Source organism: Arachis ipaensis, chromosome B8 (genome assembly GCF_059453495.1).
Source record: "Arachis ipaensis isolate K30076 ecotype BB chromosome B8, ASM5945349v1, whole genome shotgun sequence".
NCBI classification, from domain to species: domain Eukaryota; kingdom Viridiplantae; phylum Streptophyta; class Magnoliopsida; order Fabales; family Fabaceae; genus Arachis; species Arachis ipaensis.
The window spans coordinates 131,287,877-131,305,999 of NC_142443.1; the positions used below are offsets into that span (position 1 = coordinate 131,287,877).

General features: G+C 32.7%; 2 protein-coding genes across 8 annotated transcripts; both read right to left on the reverse strand.

The window, feature by feature from the left end:
* Window positions 1–4,457: 4,457 nt before the first annotated feature.
* Window positions 4,458–6,270, reverse strand: LOC107611531 (uncharacterized). The gene is made up of 3 exons (XM_021108971.2): window positions 5,752–6,270; window positions 5,026–5,651; window positions 4,458–4,717 (listed from the first exon to the last, which is right to left on the reverse strand). The coding sequence occupies exons 2-3, from the start codon at window positions 5,543–5,545 to the stop codon at window positions 4,683–4,685; spliced, it is 555 nt and encodes a 184-aa protein (XP_020964630.2). The 5' UTR covers window positions 5,546–5,651; window positions 5,752–6,270; the 3' UTR covers window positions 4,458–4,682.
* Window positions 6,271–7,344: 1,074 nt separating this feature from the next.
* LOC107613102 (protein CHROMATIN REMODELING 35) lies at window positions 7,345–14,490 on the reverse strand. 7 transcript variants are annotated; one of them, XR_002352968.2, is made up of 8 exons: window positions 14,351–14,490; window positions 14,164–14,230; window positions 12,415–12,884; window positions 11,708–11,902; window positions 10,306–10,455; window positions 7,870–9,602; window positions 7,730–7,784; window positions 7,345–7,649 (listed from the first exon to the last, which is right to left on the reverse strand). XR_002352968.2 is itself a non-coding variant. In XM_088496280.1 (8 exons), exons 2-7 carry the CDS (start codon window positions 14,210–14,212, stop codon window positions 7,757–7,759), a joined length of 2,625 nt encoding a protein of 874 aa, XP_088352406.1. In that variant the 5' UTR covers window positions 14,213–14,230; window positions 14,353–14,490; the 3' UTR covers window positions 7,345–7,649; window positions 7,730–7,756. The 7 variants fall into 7 exon arrangements, 6 of the variants coding, with proteins under 6 accessions (XP_088352406.1, XP_088352410.1, XP_088352407.1 ...); XM_088496280.1 differs by having other exon boundaries at window positions 7,730–7,780; window positions 7,866–9,602; window positions 14,353–14,490; XM_088496284.1 differs by having other exon boundaries at window positions 7,761–7,784.
* Between the last annotated feature and the right edge of the window lie 3,633 nt (window positions 14,491–18,123).

Consider the following 18,123-nt stretch of genomic DNA (forward strand, 5'->3'; position numbering starts at 1 on the left):
ATTCGTCGTCGCGCTCCTCCCTGTTGCAGCTTCCTCCTCCACGCCGCCTTCCTCCTCATTGCCGCATCCTCCTCCACACGACCTCCCTCTTCATTGTCACTTCGCCATCCGCGCTGCCTTCATCCTCGACGTGCTTCCTCTTCCGCACCGCGCCCATCCTTGTCGCCGTGCTCCTCCTCGTTGCCACTTCGTCCTCTACGCCACCTTCCTCCTCATCGCCGCTTCGTCATCTGCGCCGCCTTCCTTCTCTAGTATTTTATATAAAATTTTTTTTCTTTGTGAAAACTAATGAAATTCAATTGTTTGAAGAGATCCCGAGATATCCTTTTTGTTCTGTATTAAAAGACTCACTCTTTTATATATATACCAAAGATGAAAAATATCCAAATCTCATTCACCTTTTAAGTTCACATGTGAATTTGAATGGAATGTGAGTATTCTTAGAATGTTTAGATCTCTCTCTCTCTTTTTTTTTTTTTAGAAAAATTCTGAACAGGATTTAAAGGCATGAACTTGAACAAGCTGAGGGCATAGAGATTGAAACTTTGATGAAGGTTGGTGCAAGTAACAAAGAGGATTTAGTTTGTAATGTTAATGTATTTTCAATGTACAAATACCTAATTTTAAATGTGTTTATGTTGATCATTTAATTTTAGATGTGTTTATGATTTTGTTTTTTATTTAATTTTGGATGTATTTATATTGTTCATTTAATTTTTTATGTGTTTATGGTTTTCTTTCTTTAAGTTCATGGATGTGCTAGTGCTGATTATTTTTTTCACGCCTCTATTTGATTCGGAGTTTGTAATGTTAATGCAAGTTGAATGTGTAAATATCTAATTTTAGATGTGTTTATATTGTTTATTTAATTTTAAATGTGTTAATAAATAAGATATTAAAATACCAAACAATCAAAAATTTAAATAAATTGAAATGAATAAATGTTCATGTTCAACTAAACAATGAAAAATGTCAACTAATAATAAAATGAGATATGACATTTCATTCTTAAATCATAAATTTTATTTAGTTGATTTTTGGATGTGTTCAAAAAGTATTTTGTGTGCGACTATATTATTCTAGATGTGTTATATTTGTACGCAATTAATTAGTTTGTAAAATTAGTTAAAATACCAAACAATCAAAAAATAAAAAAAATTATAATGAATAAATGTTAGTGTTCTAATAAGTAATAAAGAATTCAACTAATAATAAAATAAAATATGTTAGACGTGTTTTTATTGAGTAATGTATGAAAAAAATTCAAATTTATTTTTAAATTTTATTTATATGATTTTAGATGTGTGAAAAAAAATATTTTCATGTATATTTAAATAATTTTAGATGTGTTATATATATTCTCTTTCACCTTAACTGTGCATAAAATCAGGTTGTTATTTCTATGGATTCATTGAATTTAATCTATTAATATAAATTAATAAATGAAAATAATAATTGTTAGAAACAAGAGACTAAATTGGAGAAAGAATTTGTGTATTATTGAGTATATTCAAGTTGTTTGTTCAAGTTGTCTGAAATAATACAATATAAAAGGGTATTTATAGGTACTAAGAGAATCGTAATAATAAAGACGTAATCTCCTATAATAAATATTCAGATATACTAAATAATGCTAATTGATCCTAATTAATCCTAATTATATTCTAACATCCTCCCTCAAACTCAAGTGACAACTTGAGTTTGAAATTTATTTAAAACAACGAAATAAAGAGAAAAAAGAAAAAAAATGCATAAACTCTCTAAAACGGGTGCAGACGGAACTACCGGAAGGAAGCATAGACGGAACTACCGCTTGTCTAAAGGAAGCGCAGACGGAACTGACGGAAGGAAGCGCAGACGAAATTGCCGCTTGTCTGAAGGAAGCGCAGACGAAACTGCCGCTTGTCTGAAGGAAGCGAGACGGAATTGCCGCTAGTCTGAAGGAAGCGCAGACGGAACTGCCGCTTGTCTTAAGGAAGTGCAGATGAAACTGCCGGAAAGAAACGCAGACGGAACTGCCACGAGAAAACATAGACGAAACTGCCACGAGAGAACATAAACGGAACTACCACGAGAGAACGCAGACAGAACTGCCACGAGAGAATACAGACAGAACTGCCGAAAGAGAGAAAAAACTATATGATTTCTTCATGAGAATAGGAAAATAACAGATGACATTGGCGTTTGATCATTCGACTCGAAAGGACACAAGAAGGAGAGAATAGGCTAGTCGGTGAGGTGAAAAAGCATCAAAGAAGTGACAAAAGACAAGAAAAATAGAATAGAAGAAAAGTGTAAAAAATACGGTGATTTCACCAAAAGAAAAATAACATATCTTCTTCAAGGAGGATACTATGGCTCTGATATCATGTTAGAAACAAGAGACTAAATTGGAGAAAGAATTTGTGTATTATTGAGTATATTCAAGTTGTTTGTTTAAGTTGTCTGAAATGATACAATATAAAAGGGTATTTATAGGTACTACGAGAATCGTGCTTGGCTCCAAGCAAGCCACAATCATTGATCAAATCCAAAGCATATTTTCTTTGGTAAAGAGAAATTCCAACTTTGCTCCGAGCTACCTCCATTCCAATAAAAAACTTAAGAATGCCAAGATCTTTAATTTGGATCTTGCTATCCAGAAAGTGCTTGACATGTTGAATTTCATTCAAATTATCACCAGCTAGAACAAGATCATCTACATACACCAAAATTGCTGTGAACCCATGTGTATTAGATTTAGTGAACAAAGAGTGATCACTTTCAGATTGATTGAACCCCAATTCAGTTAACGCAGCAGAGAGCTTGAGATTCCATTGACGACTCGCTTGCTTTAAACCGTAAAGAGACCTGTCTAGCTTGCAAACCAGCTTGGGATCAGAACATTTCAACCCTTTCAGAAGCTTCATGTATACATCTTCATGAAGGTCGCCATGAAGAAAGGCGTTGTTAACATCAAGTTGATGAATATGCTAGTCCTTTGCTGCAGCAATGGCCAGAAAGACTCGAACAGTGCTCATTTTGACCACTGGGCTAAAAGTGTCAATATAATCAACCCTGGAATTTGGGTAAAACCTTGAGCAACTAGTCGAGCCTTGTGCCATTCAACAGTTCCGTCCGGGTTGAATTTAGTGCAAAAGATCCACTTACAACCAACTGCATTCTTGCCAGGTGGTAAGGAGGTAACGGTCCAGGTTTTGTTTTGCTCAAGAGCAGCAAGTTCTGCATCAATAGCTTTTCTCCAACAATTATGCATGACAGCCTCAGAGTAGTGTTTAGGGTCAGGGTTGTTAATGATGGCAAGAGTGAAGGCCAGGTGCTTTGGAGAGAAAGATGCATATGACAAATGGTGAGACAAGGGATACTTACAATTTGAAGATAATTGGACAGTTTGGATGGGATCTCTATGTAAATGATAGTTGAAGCAGTGATAGTCCTGAAGATAAGATGGTTGTCTGCGTTCCCTTTCAGACCGTCTTAAAACAGGAATGGAAGGTGGTGAATTAATGGTGGCAGATTGAGTAACTTGATTAGGAGTTGTATTGGAGGTATGAGTGTCATGCAAAGATGCAGTAGATGATGCAGTATGAGGAATAATGTCAGGTGCTGCGTGATTAGTTGCTAAAGATGGAGTGTCATGAATGTTAGGATGAAATGCAGAAATAGGATACAAATCCAAGAAGGGATCCGAATTTGCAGGTGTGAATGATTGTTGTGCAGTGGAGTGTGAATTACTTGAAACAGTTTTGAAAGGAAAATGTTGTTCAAAAAATTCAGTGTTCCGAGACATAAAGATTTCTTTAGTTTCTATGTCAAGCAAAATTGAACCTCTAGTGCTAGTTTTTAGCCTAGAAAAACGCATTTTCTGGACCTTGGATCCAACTTTCGTCTTCCAACAGTGAGAGTGGAAGCAAATACAAGGCAACCAAACACCTTAAGTTCACTTAAATCTGGTTTAGAATGAAATAGAGCTTCATAAGGAGTCATATTTTTTAAGAAGGCATTAGGCAATCGATTTATCAAATGAATTGAATGTTGTACAGCATAGTGCCAAAAACATTTTGGGACAAATGAATGAAACAAAAGCGCTCTAGCAACAGTGAGGATGTGTTGATGTTTGCGCTCCACAACACCATTTTGTTGTGGAGTTTCAACACAAGAGGTTTGATGCTCAATGCCTTTTGAACTATAAAATGATTCCATTTTGAATTCCAAACCATTATCAGTTCTAATTTGCTTGACAATTTTGTTAAATTGTGTTTGTACAAGTTGAACAAAATCTTGAACTAATTTTCTCGCTTCTGATTTTAACTTCATGCAATAAAGCCATGTGAATCTGGTTCTGTCTTTAACAACAGTTAAAAAATACTTATGACCTGAAATGGACAGAACAGAAATTGGCCCCCAAATATCAATATGTAACAAATCAAAATCATTAACAGAATGTGTATTGCTTATAGAGAAGGGCAACCTTTTTTGTTTGGCATAATGACATGAGTCACAAACATGTGACTGAGAAATGCATTTAATGAAGGAAAAACTATTTTTCATGGTTATCATTCTGCTATATGGTAAATGGCCTAATCTAGCATGCCAAAGAGCTCCTATATCTTGCTGTATAGAATTTTGGTGAAGGTAATGTTACTGGTTCTGCATTCATCACATAGAGATCTCCAACCACTTCAGCTTGCCCAATCATCTTCAAGGAGGGAAGTTCCTGTATCTCACAAGAATAATCAGTGAATCTGACTTCACAATGCAATGTTTTAGTGAGCTTTGAAACAGAAATTAAATTATATTTAAAGTGAGGGGTGAATAAAACATTGGCAAGGATCAAAGTGTCTGAAAATTGCACTGTACCACAAATATTTGTTGTAGTTTTGGAACCATAAGGTAGATTGATTTAAACTAGTTTTATATGAAAGAAGGTTTTCAAAAATTCTTGGATATAGCAAGCATGATCAATGGCACCACTGTCAATTATCCAAGAGGTTTTATGAAAACATGCACTCAAAATATGTTTACCTTTTGGTTGAGTGAGGGTGGCTGAAGAAGTAATGTGGTTCACACTAGTTGGAGCTGTCATGAGTAGTTGCTGGAGCAGAGCTATTAACGTTTCCTTCTGATCAGGAGTCAAGACAAGCACTGTCTCATTACTCTTATCATCTTGACCAGAATCAATTAGCTCAGCACTGGAATCCTCAATTGCCCTTTCAGTGCTGATATGATTTGCAGATTTCTGCTTCAAGTGTGCAGGAAAATCATTCTTCTTATAACAATTATCAACCAAATGACCAATTCGGTTGCAATAAGTGCACAGCTTGGAAGTATACCCTCTGCCATAGCCTTTAGAAGCTTGTGTACCTCGTCCTGAATTTCTGCCTCGTCCTCTGCCTCTTGAGGTAAGGTTGTTGCTCGAAGAGTGTTGCACTTCCATGGAGTTTGCAACTATTTTAGTATCCATGAAATTCGAATGGAGCTGGCGTTCTTGCTGTGTTAGCATGGCCAGGACAGTATTGACATCAGGCAAAGGCTTTAAAAGCATGATCTGAGACTTGACAGTGGAATATTGCTCGTTTAAGCCTCTCAAAAATTTAACAACACACTCCTCAGATGCATAATCTCTAACAATTTTCAGTCCACAATTGCAACTATTAACACAAGCCAAACAGTTAGGAATTGTACGAAAATTTTCTAATTCCTCCCAAATAGATTTCAATTTAGTGAAATAAGTAGTGACAGTGGAATCACCTTGACAAATAGCATAGAACTCCTCCTTCAACTCACCAACTCTGAACACATCTCCATGCAAGTAGCGAATTTTCAGACCGTTCCACAAATCTGAAGCAGAAGTGATCCATATCACGCTCTTAGCAATTTCTGGACTGAGAGAGAGATTAATCCAAGAAAGAAAAAAGACGTAATCTCTTATAATAAATATTCAGATATACTAAATAATGCTAATTGATTCTAATTGATCCTAATTATATTCTAACAACAACAACAACAACAACAACAACAACAACAACAACAACAATAATAAAGAAAAAAAATCAAAGTGAATGAATGTACTTGAAACAATATTTGAGACTTGAGGAGAAAAAGAACCTTGGATGCCTAACGGTCAACGGTGATAAACTGATAATGCGTTACTGTAGGAGAGAGAAAAAATAAAAAAATAAAATAAAAAGTAATTTATATTTTATTGAGAGAAAGTTAGAAAAATTTTAGTTGATAAGACCTAAACTAAATTTAATTAATAATGTGTTTACCTGGAAAATAGAAATGTGTTTTAATTTAAAAAATAATTATATAATATTATTTAAATTAAAAAATTGACTAAAGACTAAATTTTAAAGGACAAATAGTATTTTTTATAAAATTATTCATGTATTATTTATCACACTTTTATAATAATAATATTATCTAGATCTCACAATAACAAAACCAATAATAACTATAATTCTAATTTTAAATTTTTATATAAATAAAATAAAAGATTATTTTGTATTTTATGTCATAAAATTATAACAAGTGTCCAAAGAATAAAAGCAAATCTCTATTCATGTAGAAACTTAACAAATCTTCATTTTCATTCTAGTATCAAATAACTCCCCCCAAACGCTCATTCTAATAGCTTTCTGCCCTCCTTATTTTTGCATGCACTGAGTTCATTTTTCTCATTATTTTTCTTTCTTTTTTTTTTTACTTTTTTGTCCCTTTTCCTCTTTCGTTCTTTTTTGTTCTTATTTTTCATGTTTCAATTTTTCTTATTTTATATTTGTGCAAATAGGTTTATCTTGTTTGCGTAAAAATTTTGGTTATTTTCGTAAGTCATGAAAAGAAATAACAAAAAAATAAAATAAGTGATGAACGATGGAAAAAGAAAAATGTGAGTAGGTGTAGAGTGTCCATCCCCATACATTTCAAAAAGAAATTTGCAATTGCAACTTGTTTTCATTCCCATCGATCATAATGTACACCTAAATTAAGAATAAATTACGAGGCAACTGTTTTATTCTTTAAAACAATACAACTTACTTTAAATTTGCAAAACCGTAACCGACTTTAATTCATATTATAATAGTTTAAGATAAGAAGCGCCATTCTTATTACATCCTCTTTCCATCCTCAATCTTGTCCTTAATCTCGTTAGGGATCATCGATTTGTGCTTTTTGGTGTATAACCAGAACTTACAATACATGCTTGGTTGACAAATTGAACAAGGACCAAGTGACAAAATTATAACACATAAGTCTTATTATGCTAATTTTAAAACTACAGCATCTCACCTGATTTTTCTTTTATTTTAACTGGTTTAAGACACAGAGATCATCAAGAACTTGAGAAAAAGCATATAATCATAACAAAACAAAAATAGACATGTACAATCTCAAAACAAAAACAAATAATCAACAGATGCTAAAAAAAACTCATATTAACAAGCTCAGATATTAAATCAAGAGCACGGAACTCCCAGCTCAAAGTGGGGTTCAAAATCACATAATTGTAGCTAAAGAGTAAAAACTATTTCATTCGGTGATTTTACCATTTTTTCTGATCAAGACCGTCATAAACCTACTCCCAGAACCAGAGAGAACATGAAGGATTCTCCCTGTTCAAAACCTATCTGCATGCAAGAATCTACCTGCCATACACAAACAAGACAAATATTAGAGAAAAAACCTGTGTCCTATATGATGAACTGATGTAAACAAGAATGTGCACCAACAGTGGAGCAGAGAAGAAGACTTCTTACACATAAACCTGCCTTAAAACCTACCTGATACACATAAACAACATGAAGTTAGAGAAAAAGAAACTGCATAAATATATGATGCAATAATCAAGCAAGATTGAGTACTAACCTTCTATATAGAGCTTTAACATCTTCAGCTAATGAATTACTTTCGAGGAAGAAATCACCACATTCTTTCACAGGGACGCTCTCCACTTCGAAAGCGCTATCACCACAATACTCATTCCATTCAAACCACATCTTTGAAATCAACTCCTTCTTGAAACAAGTAGCGTGATCTTCCTCTTCTGGAGAATCTGCTGCCAACAACCGATATACAAAGACTTTCTTTGTCTGACCTGGTCGGAATGCACGGCCAATAGCTTGGCGAGTAACTGATGGATTGAGATGAACATCCATAATGATTACGCGGGATGCCCCAACCAGTGATATGCCCTCCCCACATGCCTTGATTGAGCCAAAGAAGACTTTGGCATCAGACGAGCTGTTGAACTTTTCCATTGACCACTCACGTTGTTCAGGGCTTGATTCTCCTGAGATGACAAAAATTTCTTTGCCAAGGCTCCATCCATTCCATTTTACTGCTAACCTTTCCAAATATTTCAGAGGTAGGAGATATTGACTGAAAACCAGAAGCTTCTCCCCAGCAGACTCGCACAAGTTGAGCATGTTGCGAAAGAATTTTGACTTCACCCCATCTTTCACATCTAATTTATCAATCAACTCATCGATGATGTTATCAGATATGGAGTTCTCACCACATTTTTCAGCAACAGGTTTCAACTTAGGATGAAGATAGGTAGCACTGCCAACAGAAGATATTTTGAACTTCCTGGAAAGCCTCTTCAATTTCTCAACTTCATGCTTCTGTCTAGAGGTAAGGTTGAGCACCACTGTGAAATCAACCATACCAGGAAGCTCGTCCAGAAAATCTCCTTTATAGTAGTGAAGCACCTTGCTTGTCATCTCACGCAAATCTTGAATGACGGCCACCTTTCTTCTGAAATCAGTATCCTTCTGCAAAGTATGTTCGACTAAATCACAGAAGTTTCGAACACCAGGTACATGCACTCTGCTATAAATGCGCTTGACAATAGGCTTAGAAGTTTCCATCTTCAAAAATTTTGGCGGCCGCACCAGATCTAAGATGTTAAACACCTCCTGCACATGATTCTGATATAAAGTTCCTGACAGTACAACTTTTCGAGGTGTTCGAACTTTGGAAAGGGACTGCATGATATCAGTATTCTCATTCCTTGGAGTGTGCCCTTCATCTAAAATGAGAATAGAAGGAACCTTAAGCAATATCTCCTGGCAGTCTACTGATGCTCTGCTGGTGGAATCATCGCATACAACTGTGGAGAACTGTTTGTATCCTAAGAAAAGGATACTCTTCTGGTCCTTCCATTTTTTCAAAACTTCCAGTTGCTGAGATCTATTGTCAGCCTTCACACTGTAAAAATCCAGAAGTGGTATATCCTCAACTTGCCATCTCTGGAATTCTTTTTTCCAAATTGATAGTATTCCCTTGGGAAGCACCACTAGCGGTCTACCATTGGGATATTTGCCCAGAAAACTTTGCATGAAACTAATTATCATGAAAGTCTTCCCTGATCCAGGAGCATGAGCCAAGATGCAACCCCCAGGATTATCACCCGCGAGGTTCCTCACGAGAAAATTGAATCCCTCGACTTGATGTGGCTTCATTTGCTTCATATGTCTCGGGTGTGCAGAAATATCAGTCACTACAAGATCATCTTCAGCTACGTGGATCCCATGCATCGCAGCTTTCTCTTTGGAACTCCATGAATCAGATGCATAAGTCCTTGTACTCCTTTTAACCTGCAATCAAATCAAAACAAACATAAAATAATCAAATTAACTCTTCTTGTCCCCAAGTATAACTCATCATATATCATTAGTATTATGAATGAGGTAATGTTTTACAAATCAGTTGAGCAAGCCACATGATACAAGTTGACTACCTCCTATTAAATGATGTTGGTTTGGTAAAGGGTGCCTAACAAAACTAAGGTGAATCTAATAGCTAGCAACAGAGTAAAGAAATAGGGAAGAGAAAGAGCACACGACAACCACTGCACTATGGTTTGATTTACTGAGCTAAATATCAAGGCAATAGTTAGCCAGAGAAAACAAAACAGTATGAAATAACACTGCTCTGAGCAAATGTAGTGTTCAGTCCTTCTCAGTTTACCAAATCCTGATTCTTGCCTAAAACAAAATAATTACCCTCTGCTGCTATATTATCTTAGCAGTTGAGATACATGGATACTCCTAATATTGGTTCCCTATCAGAATCAAACATAAAAAGTCACCAAATTCAGCATATTTTGTCTAGAATCCCTATAACAAAATGAGTTCCTAGGTGTCTCACTTTTCATGTTGCCATGCACTGCTCAAGTATTCAATCTATGCATCTAAGTTCAAGTCCCACGCCTAAATTCTCAATTTCATAAATTTACCAAGTGTCTATGACCATATGTATAAAAATAATTAAATAAATCAGGTAGAGAAATAGACAAACCTTGTACTGAAACTCAAATATGGTCTCAATTCTTCTTTCGATAACCCCACATACACGACAAACATAACCAAGATCGTCTTTTAAAACAAAAGAATGATCACAGTCTTCCTCCTTTTCCTCTTCTTCATCGAGCACATCCATAGAAGCATCCTAATAGAAATACAATTAACAAGTTAGTGAAATAGCAAGATAGAGACGCTGCTATATTACAAGAAAAAATTAGTATTGAAGAAACTCCAAAAGACATCCATAATAAGTATAATTTAGAACCAAAAAGTAATCTGATGTACATGATAGAGTAGCATCATTCTCTAATAAATAGCAAGCAGGACCACAAATTAACCAGGGAAGAAACACATAAACTGTGTAATTGTAACACAGATCAAAGATCCTACTTTAAATTGAAAATTACATTCAAATGATAAAAAGTTCAAGTGGAAATACACGACTTAAAACTCGCCTACATCATTGCAACACATAAGCTTAAAACATAATTAAAACAAATGAAGGAGATCCAAATTACTAGAATGATGAATACATAGAAAATCAAGGCCATGATAATCAAATTTATCATCTTCCACAGTCTCCATCTACATCATTGATGTCACCATATCCTTTGACTTCATCGACGTTAAGGTGATGAAAGAACACAGAACAGAACACAAGTTTGAAGCAGCTGACGTTGAACGTGGTTGCACAAGGACTAGGGGAAGATGAGAGAAAGAGGCCAAGTGGCCCCTTCTCTTATGAAAAACATAGAGAAACGAGGTTGCTTCTTTGTTTCCAATGATTTTATGATCTTCCTTGGCAATCCCAGAATAATAACAATCTTGCAAGATTGCATCTTAACAACTGTGCATGAAACAATCTTGGTTTCGTAACACAAACAACCTTTTACCATGTAGACAAAAAAATTTCTGGAGTAAAAATAACAGCATACTCTAAATATACATGCCATAGCAGACTTGCATATGTGTATGATGAATAGAGCATGTATAACACCGAGCATCAAGTGCCAGAGTATTAATGTTATGTTCCATTAATTATAAGGTTTCAATACACAGAAATCACATTCACTATCCATTTCTTGTCTCTACAATAAAACCAAATAATTTCTATTAGCTAATAACAACATTCAGAAAATTTCTTACAGTATGTGCATTAACAAGTCATGATGCTAAGTGCTAAGAAACAACTTCCTTACTCAGAAAGAATTAGACCATAATTTTTTAATATCAATTTATTCCCCATATCTCCAGCTTAAGACAGGTAGTAGGAAAGCACCACAAGCGAGATAACATGGAAATTGTACCCAAATAGTTAAACATAAACTAACTGGACAAATACAGTTTCAATTTCTGAAAAACAAAAGATAAGAAGAAAAAAAATCAATAATTCATACCTTGGAACATTCTATAGCCATTGACATTTCCCTCCAAATATCACCTAAGCCATCATCTTTCTCTTCAACCTCATCTTCTTCCTCCTGTATACCAACATAGATACCTTTGTCTCTGGGACTCGTATCTTGACCATCCAGACTTTTCTCAATTTTTGGAACTTTACTTTTCTCATCGAATTCAATGGAAGCATGACCCTGTTATCAAGCATTATTGCACATAAAATGGCAATGGATGTCACTGAAATAACTTGCATATTAGAAAAACAGCATCTGCTAAATAACAGCAGCTACAAAGTAAATCTGCATACACAGAATCTTATAAAGGAAGCTATCATAGTCCTAACCCATTAATCCAAATGAATGAGTTTGAACTATTCTGAAATATAAATGGAAATATCATAACAAACTATTCATATTTCAACATTAAAGTTGTGCTTAGTAGGAGTAAGGAGAACACAGGTACAAATAGGATGGTACAAGCTACTACTAATTTAAAATTACAAATCTAGATATCCCATTGTTTTTGTATTTCATTTTTCAACTTTATCAGTTGCACAACTAATGAAAACCCACTTCAATCAACTCAGCACTGAAGTAAACAGGGTACAAACACATTTCTACTAAAAGCTCCAGCATGCCAATACATATTATCTCAATTCTCAATGTAGCAATATACAAAGAATTACAAAAGCAAAGGAAACACTTACATTCATCTGCAGCGCAGGAGATGGTCTTACTGGTGCAGGTAACACTACTTGATGAAATCGAGGATCAGAATTTTTATCATTATCATCCTCATCATCTGAATCAATAATTACGATAGATGTTGGGGCTGCAGGAACATTCTTCTTAATTTGCCCACCCTCCAACTTTATCACACCCTGATGTGCACTAGTAACTGGTTCAAATTCCAATTTGACAGTTTCTTCAGTATGGTTAGTTGCCACTTTCAATAATTGATTGATCAGGGAAGGATATTTTGCAAAGTATGGTCCCAACATTTGCATTTTCTGCACTCTGAGGGCCTCTATGTCCTTCGTGACACTTCCAAATTCCCCACTGTCAAGCCGGTTCAGAACAGCAGATATTGCAAATGGGTCACTGTAATCCACAACATTTGAGTATGGGGAGCCATCAGATGACAATTTCAGTCTTTTGTGTCCCTCAGAAGAATATTCTGGTTTCCAAAAATGAATATATCAAGTCAAAATTCATGCACTAGTAACACCCATTAATGCATTATTCTTTTTCTCAAATAAATAAATAAAAATTGACCAGCTTGCAGTATACATATAAACACAGAAAATTATGAAATCACTAACGGGAGAGATTAGAAAAACTATACTAAGGGTAAACTACATAAATATTTTTTTCTTCCAAGCGATATATACTGAATATGATGCAATGCCAACTGACAAAACGGGCATATACATCAGGGTATCGAGGCGGAGACTGAGACTCGGGGACTCAGTATTGTGTTTGGTGGCAAGAAACTAGAACTAAAATTTCAGTCCCAGGACACAAAATTTCAGTCCCTTCAGTACCTCCAGAAAGTGGAGACACAGGAGACAGAAACTTTTGGGGATGAATACTAAAACTTTAATAACATTTCTTTTCAAAAATACCCTCATTTAACTTTTCAAATTCCAAATCTATCATTTAATCTCCAAATTTATCTTAAACTAAACATAATACTAAAACATAACTCAATTCAGTACATTTTACACCAAACACAATACAAAAACTTAGTTTAGTCTCTGTCTCTCAATCTTTGTCTCTCAGTCCAGTCTCCCTTCCAAATGCAACCCACATGAGATAAAAGACTTAAACTCCAATGATCATTGTTGATTAAATTCCATTCGGCACCTAACCAAACCGAAAAATTTATAAGTGTTAATGTTAGAAAACTCACCAGTTTACATTTTTCAAACAACAAAGAAAATGTGGACTAGCTTGTCCACTTAAAGCCCAATCCAAAGCACAAGCATCCACCCATCATCATACCAGAGAAATCTCAACCAACGACAGTGAAGAAGCCAAAACTACTATTGACCCTCACTTCTAGTTTCTACACACGTAGCCCTCAATTCATTCTCAGAATCAGAAGTACTTATCTTTGAAGGTTTCCACTTTTCACCACTACCGAGGCAACTATTAAGCATAAACTGACTTATAGAACCCTATATACCAACAGCAAATTCACAATTCACAATATATATCCATAAAAATTGGAAAAATCCAAAATAAATTGACAGAAAACAAAAAAAAAGTTCTATACTCACGAATTCAACAGAGGAATTTAATATTCCACAGAAAACGGTTAACTAAAGAGGAACATCAAAAACAAAATGCAACTGAAAACACAACAAAACATACATTTGACTATACCTGGCAATCAACATTCAAGGCAGATTACACGAAAAAAGAAAAACGGTTGACAAGGAAATGAAGAATACCAGTTGGAGCGGGACGTTTAGCTGGGAGTGTATCCACCGTCGAACCCATTGATCAAAATAAAAAACCCTGAATGATCAAACATAGGGGGAAATGATCAAAATTAAGAAACTATTTGAGCTTTTCTTCAACGAAAAAAAGAGGGAAAATTTTCTGATCATTGGAAAGAAGAGTATGAAGGTGACATACACCTGAATCACTGTGAGTGAGGAAGAAAGAGCATCGGGGAATTACGACGAAATGTGGGTGTGAGAAAGAGAGAGAGTACAATTGTGTGACTATTGAGTTGAAACTTGAAAGGCCTTTTGGCCGGGCACTCGCCACTCGGTGGGTAGTGGAGGGGACTAAATACTATTTGTATCAAAATTTGTGGAAAAATATATATTAAAAATAATAATTTTATAAATTTATAAAAAATATAGAATTATAAATAGAAAAATGCTAGGGGCAGCAATTTTGTGATTTATAGCTATCAATAATGGTTTTAATGGTGTGAAATAGGTGTGAAATTTCATCCAATGACTCACTTTTCTTTACTGATTACATGCCGACCAGAATTTAACAAAGTTGCTAATCCCTTAAATTTTTTCTTATAAATAAAATTAAAATAAATATAAATAATCATATCAAATATTTTAGAATAATTTATAATTTACAAAATTTATTATGTAATTATAAATTTATTTTTAACAATTTTAGCTTAAAAATTAGATTGAACGGATAACATATATTTATAATCGCTCAAATGCTATTTTTTATTTTCTTGTTTTGTACATTTATTAATACTAATTATGTGTAAGCTGTAAAATGAGAATTCACCTAATCTGCAACAATGAAATTTTACCTAAAATATAAAGAATATTAAAAAGAGAGGATTTTCTGAAATAAATAAAAAAACATTATTTTTTGAAACAAATTATTTTAATTTTGATTTCTAGAATGCGTTTTTTAGGAGGAGTTTGTCGCACTCCTAACGAACTTCATCCAAATTTTCCCTTTCTAAACTATTATCATTATCTCCAAAGTTATGTTTGTTTAGTGAGACATGACATTAACACATAGGATACAGAAATATAAAATTATGTTTGAGATATAGACAGAAACATTATATCAAAAGATATTAAATTAGTGTATTTTGTATCTATCCTAATAAAAAAGATAATAAGAGACACGACTTATTTTTTATTTTATCTTTCTTAATTTTTTATAATTATATTTTTATTATTATATTTTTTCTCAAATTTTTTGAATGAAAAAAATGAGAATAAATTAGATTTTTATAATTTGTTCTAGTTTATCACCAAATAAAATATAAAAATATAAAATTCTGTGTTTCTGTTATTTGTGTCTTGTTATCAGTGTCTTGTTCTCAAAAACAAAAATAGCCCAAGAGTACATAGGAATACACAGACAATAGCAACCATTGTCATCGTCTTCAGAAATATACAGGGAATAAGCTATATTTATTATTTAACAAGAATTTTTTTATTATAAATTAAAATAATCATTATTTCTTCCAAAAAAAAATACGACTTATTTTTGTGTATTTTCGTGTACTCTTATATACTTTAAAATTAATGATAATAATTATCATTATCCGTTGCGAAGCTTAAAAATTTGAGTCAGCCAATTATTTACGAAAATTCGAAGTGAGATTAACTGACAGACGCAATAAATTTGCCAAAAATTCAAAAAAAAATATACCTAATATTTAGAGTTAAAAAATTAATTTTAGAAATTATAATTTATTTTAAAAAAAATCACAAAATTTAACAATAGATTATTTAACATCATTTTTATTTTCACAAAACCTATTTATATGTTTATCCAATCAACGTTCCATTGATTACGTAACAATATGAATATTCGTAATTAACCTCATTGGACAGAAAACGAAAAATGAAACATTTAGTTAGCTGTCACAGTTTGAGAATAAATGTCCTGTCTGCAGCACATATTTGCCATTTGCCATTTGCCATTTGCCATATAAGCATCCACCTTCCAATATGTTCGCAGAGATAGCATGACATGATTATTTTTGCGGTCAACATCACAGAATTTTCTAAAATAATATATCATTGAAATCAGAGAATGTTTTCTGCGGAGAAAATATTTTTATTTTTTAAAACGTTGAAAGATCATGAAACAAAACGTCAAACAAAGGATTGGGATGATATTTATACAGTAATCGTTAAAAATATTAGTTTTGATTCAAAGTTTAATGTATTTGCAGATCAATTTAAATTTGTTTGATTAGACCAATTATTTAATGATCGATTTTCTTAGACGAATTTATTTATTTTTTACTTTGTAACATAAGCTACACCTACATCCCACCTAAAAAATTCTATAATACAAATTTATATCCCAATAAACAGTCTGAGTTATTCTCCACAGTCCATCGAAAAATTACTCCATATTTCAATAATCAAACACTACTTTATATTTTAATAAAACTTATATCCTCCTATACAACTTTATCTTCTACATTGATATATCAAACACTACTTTATATATATTTTTTTAATAAATTCCAAATAATTTTAAAAATTATAATAATTTGGAATTTGGTATATATAAAATATTTGTAAGTCTTTTTTTTAAGTTATTATAATTTGAATTTACACCAAATTTAAAAAAGATGGCTTTACAAAAAATTAATAATAGAGAGCATTATTAAAGTAAACAAATATTAATTAGTGTAATCAAACAAGAAGGTTGGAGATGTAATTGAGTATGAGAAGAAAAATTAGAATGAGGTTCAGGCTGTAATAGAAGCTATTAATATTGTTAGTAAATAAAGCACCTGCATAGGTGATTTAGTGTTTGTTTGGATTAACGTTTATCAAAGAATTTGAATGAAAGTTTTTTTTGTAGAATTGATTTTGGGTAGTGAGTTTATGCCAATATGATCTATGTTTAGCAATTTTATACTAAAATTGATTTTGATAAAATGAATATTATTTGGTTAATATTAGTTAAAATTATTTTTAAATAGATAATTAGTTAATTATTAAAAAAGTATAATATTAAATTATAATGTTATTTTTTTAAATATATTTAATTTTTTTATACTTCTTTTAGTATTTTTTATATAATATTTTTTATAGTACTCTATTGTAGTATGTTATAATTTTTTACTATTATAATAAAAATTAATATTTATTTATAAAATTAAAATACCATATAAAAATTGACAACTTTTTAAGTATTATTTTTATAATAAAAGTTAATATTTATTTATTAAATTAAAAATAACATATAAAATAATATATTTTAGTATTTTTTTAAGTATTTTTAGTAATCTTATTTTTATTATTGTTGTAAGTTCTAACTTTTTACTAGTTATATTTTTATTATTATTTATAATTAATTTTTTATTTAATTTGTCATTTTTAATAGGAACAAATTGTTATAAAAAATTATAATAAAATATGTATTAAAAATGATAAATAGAATAATAAACAGTGCACAAGAATAAACAAATATATTTTTGTTTGATATCGTAAAATTTATCATTGTAATTCTTGGGCACCGTTAATTTTTTATTATTCTCAACGTCATGGATACAACGTACCTGCATCCCTGGTTGTCCCATGTAGTACATTGCCTTCTTTACGGGGAACATCAAATTGATTCCGATTTATGCTTTCGCGCCGTTCAATCACTCGATCTCCCCGTAAAGTGCTGTCTCCTTCTATGGATTCCAAACGAAGCAACCCAACTTGACCCTACCTGTTAATGGATTTTGGTGTTTTCTTGTAATAAGAAATTCTAAATTTTTTCCAAATTTCTCCCAACTGTTACTCTACTTTATTTGTAAATTAACCTATGTATTTTTTATTATTTGAGTTTACAACCTGGTCCTTCAAGATCCAGATTATTTTTTCTCCAACGAAAAAAGCTCCTTGAAATCATTCAATCTTTTTGCTTCTATAATTATATTTCATTTAGGGATGAAA

Coding starts and splice junctions, on each gene's coding strand:
- LOC107611531 (XM_021108971.2), bottom strand. CDS start 5,545: ATGCTTTTAAAGCCTTTGCCTGATGTCAATACTGTCCTGGCCATGCTA. Junction 4,718..5,025: donor CACCCTCACTCAACCAAAAG/GTAAACATATTT, acceptor TGTGAGATACAG/GAACTTCCCTCCTTGAAGAT.
- LOC107613102 (XM_088496279.1), bottom strand. CDS start 14,212: ATGGGTTCGACGGTGGATACACTCCCAGCTAAACGTCCCGCTCCAACT. Junction 10,456..11,707: donor TGGCTATAGAATGTTCCAAG/GTATGAATTATT, acceptor TATTTCTATTAG/GATGCTTCTATGGATGTGCT. Junction 9,603..10,305: donor TATTTGAGTTTCAGTACAAG/GTTTGTCTATTT, acceptor ATTTGATTGCAG/GTTAAAAGGAGTACAAGGAC.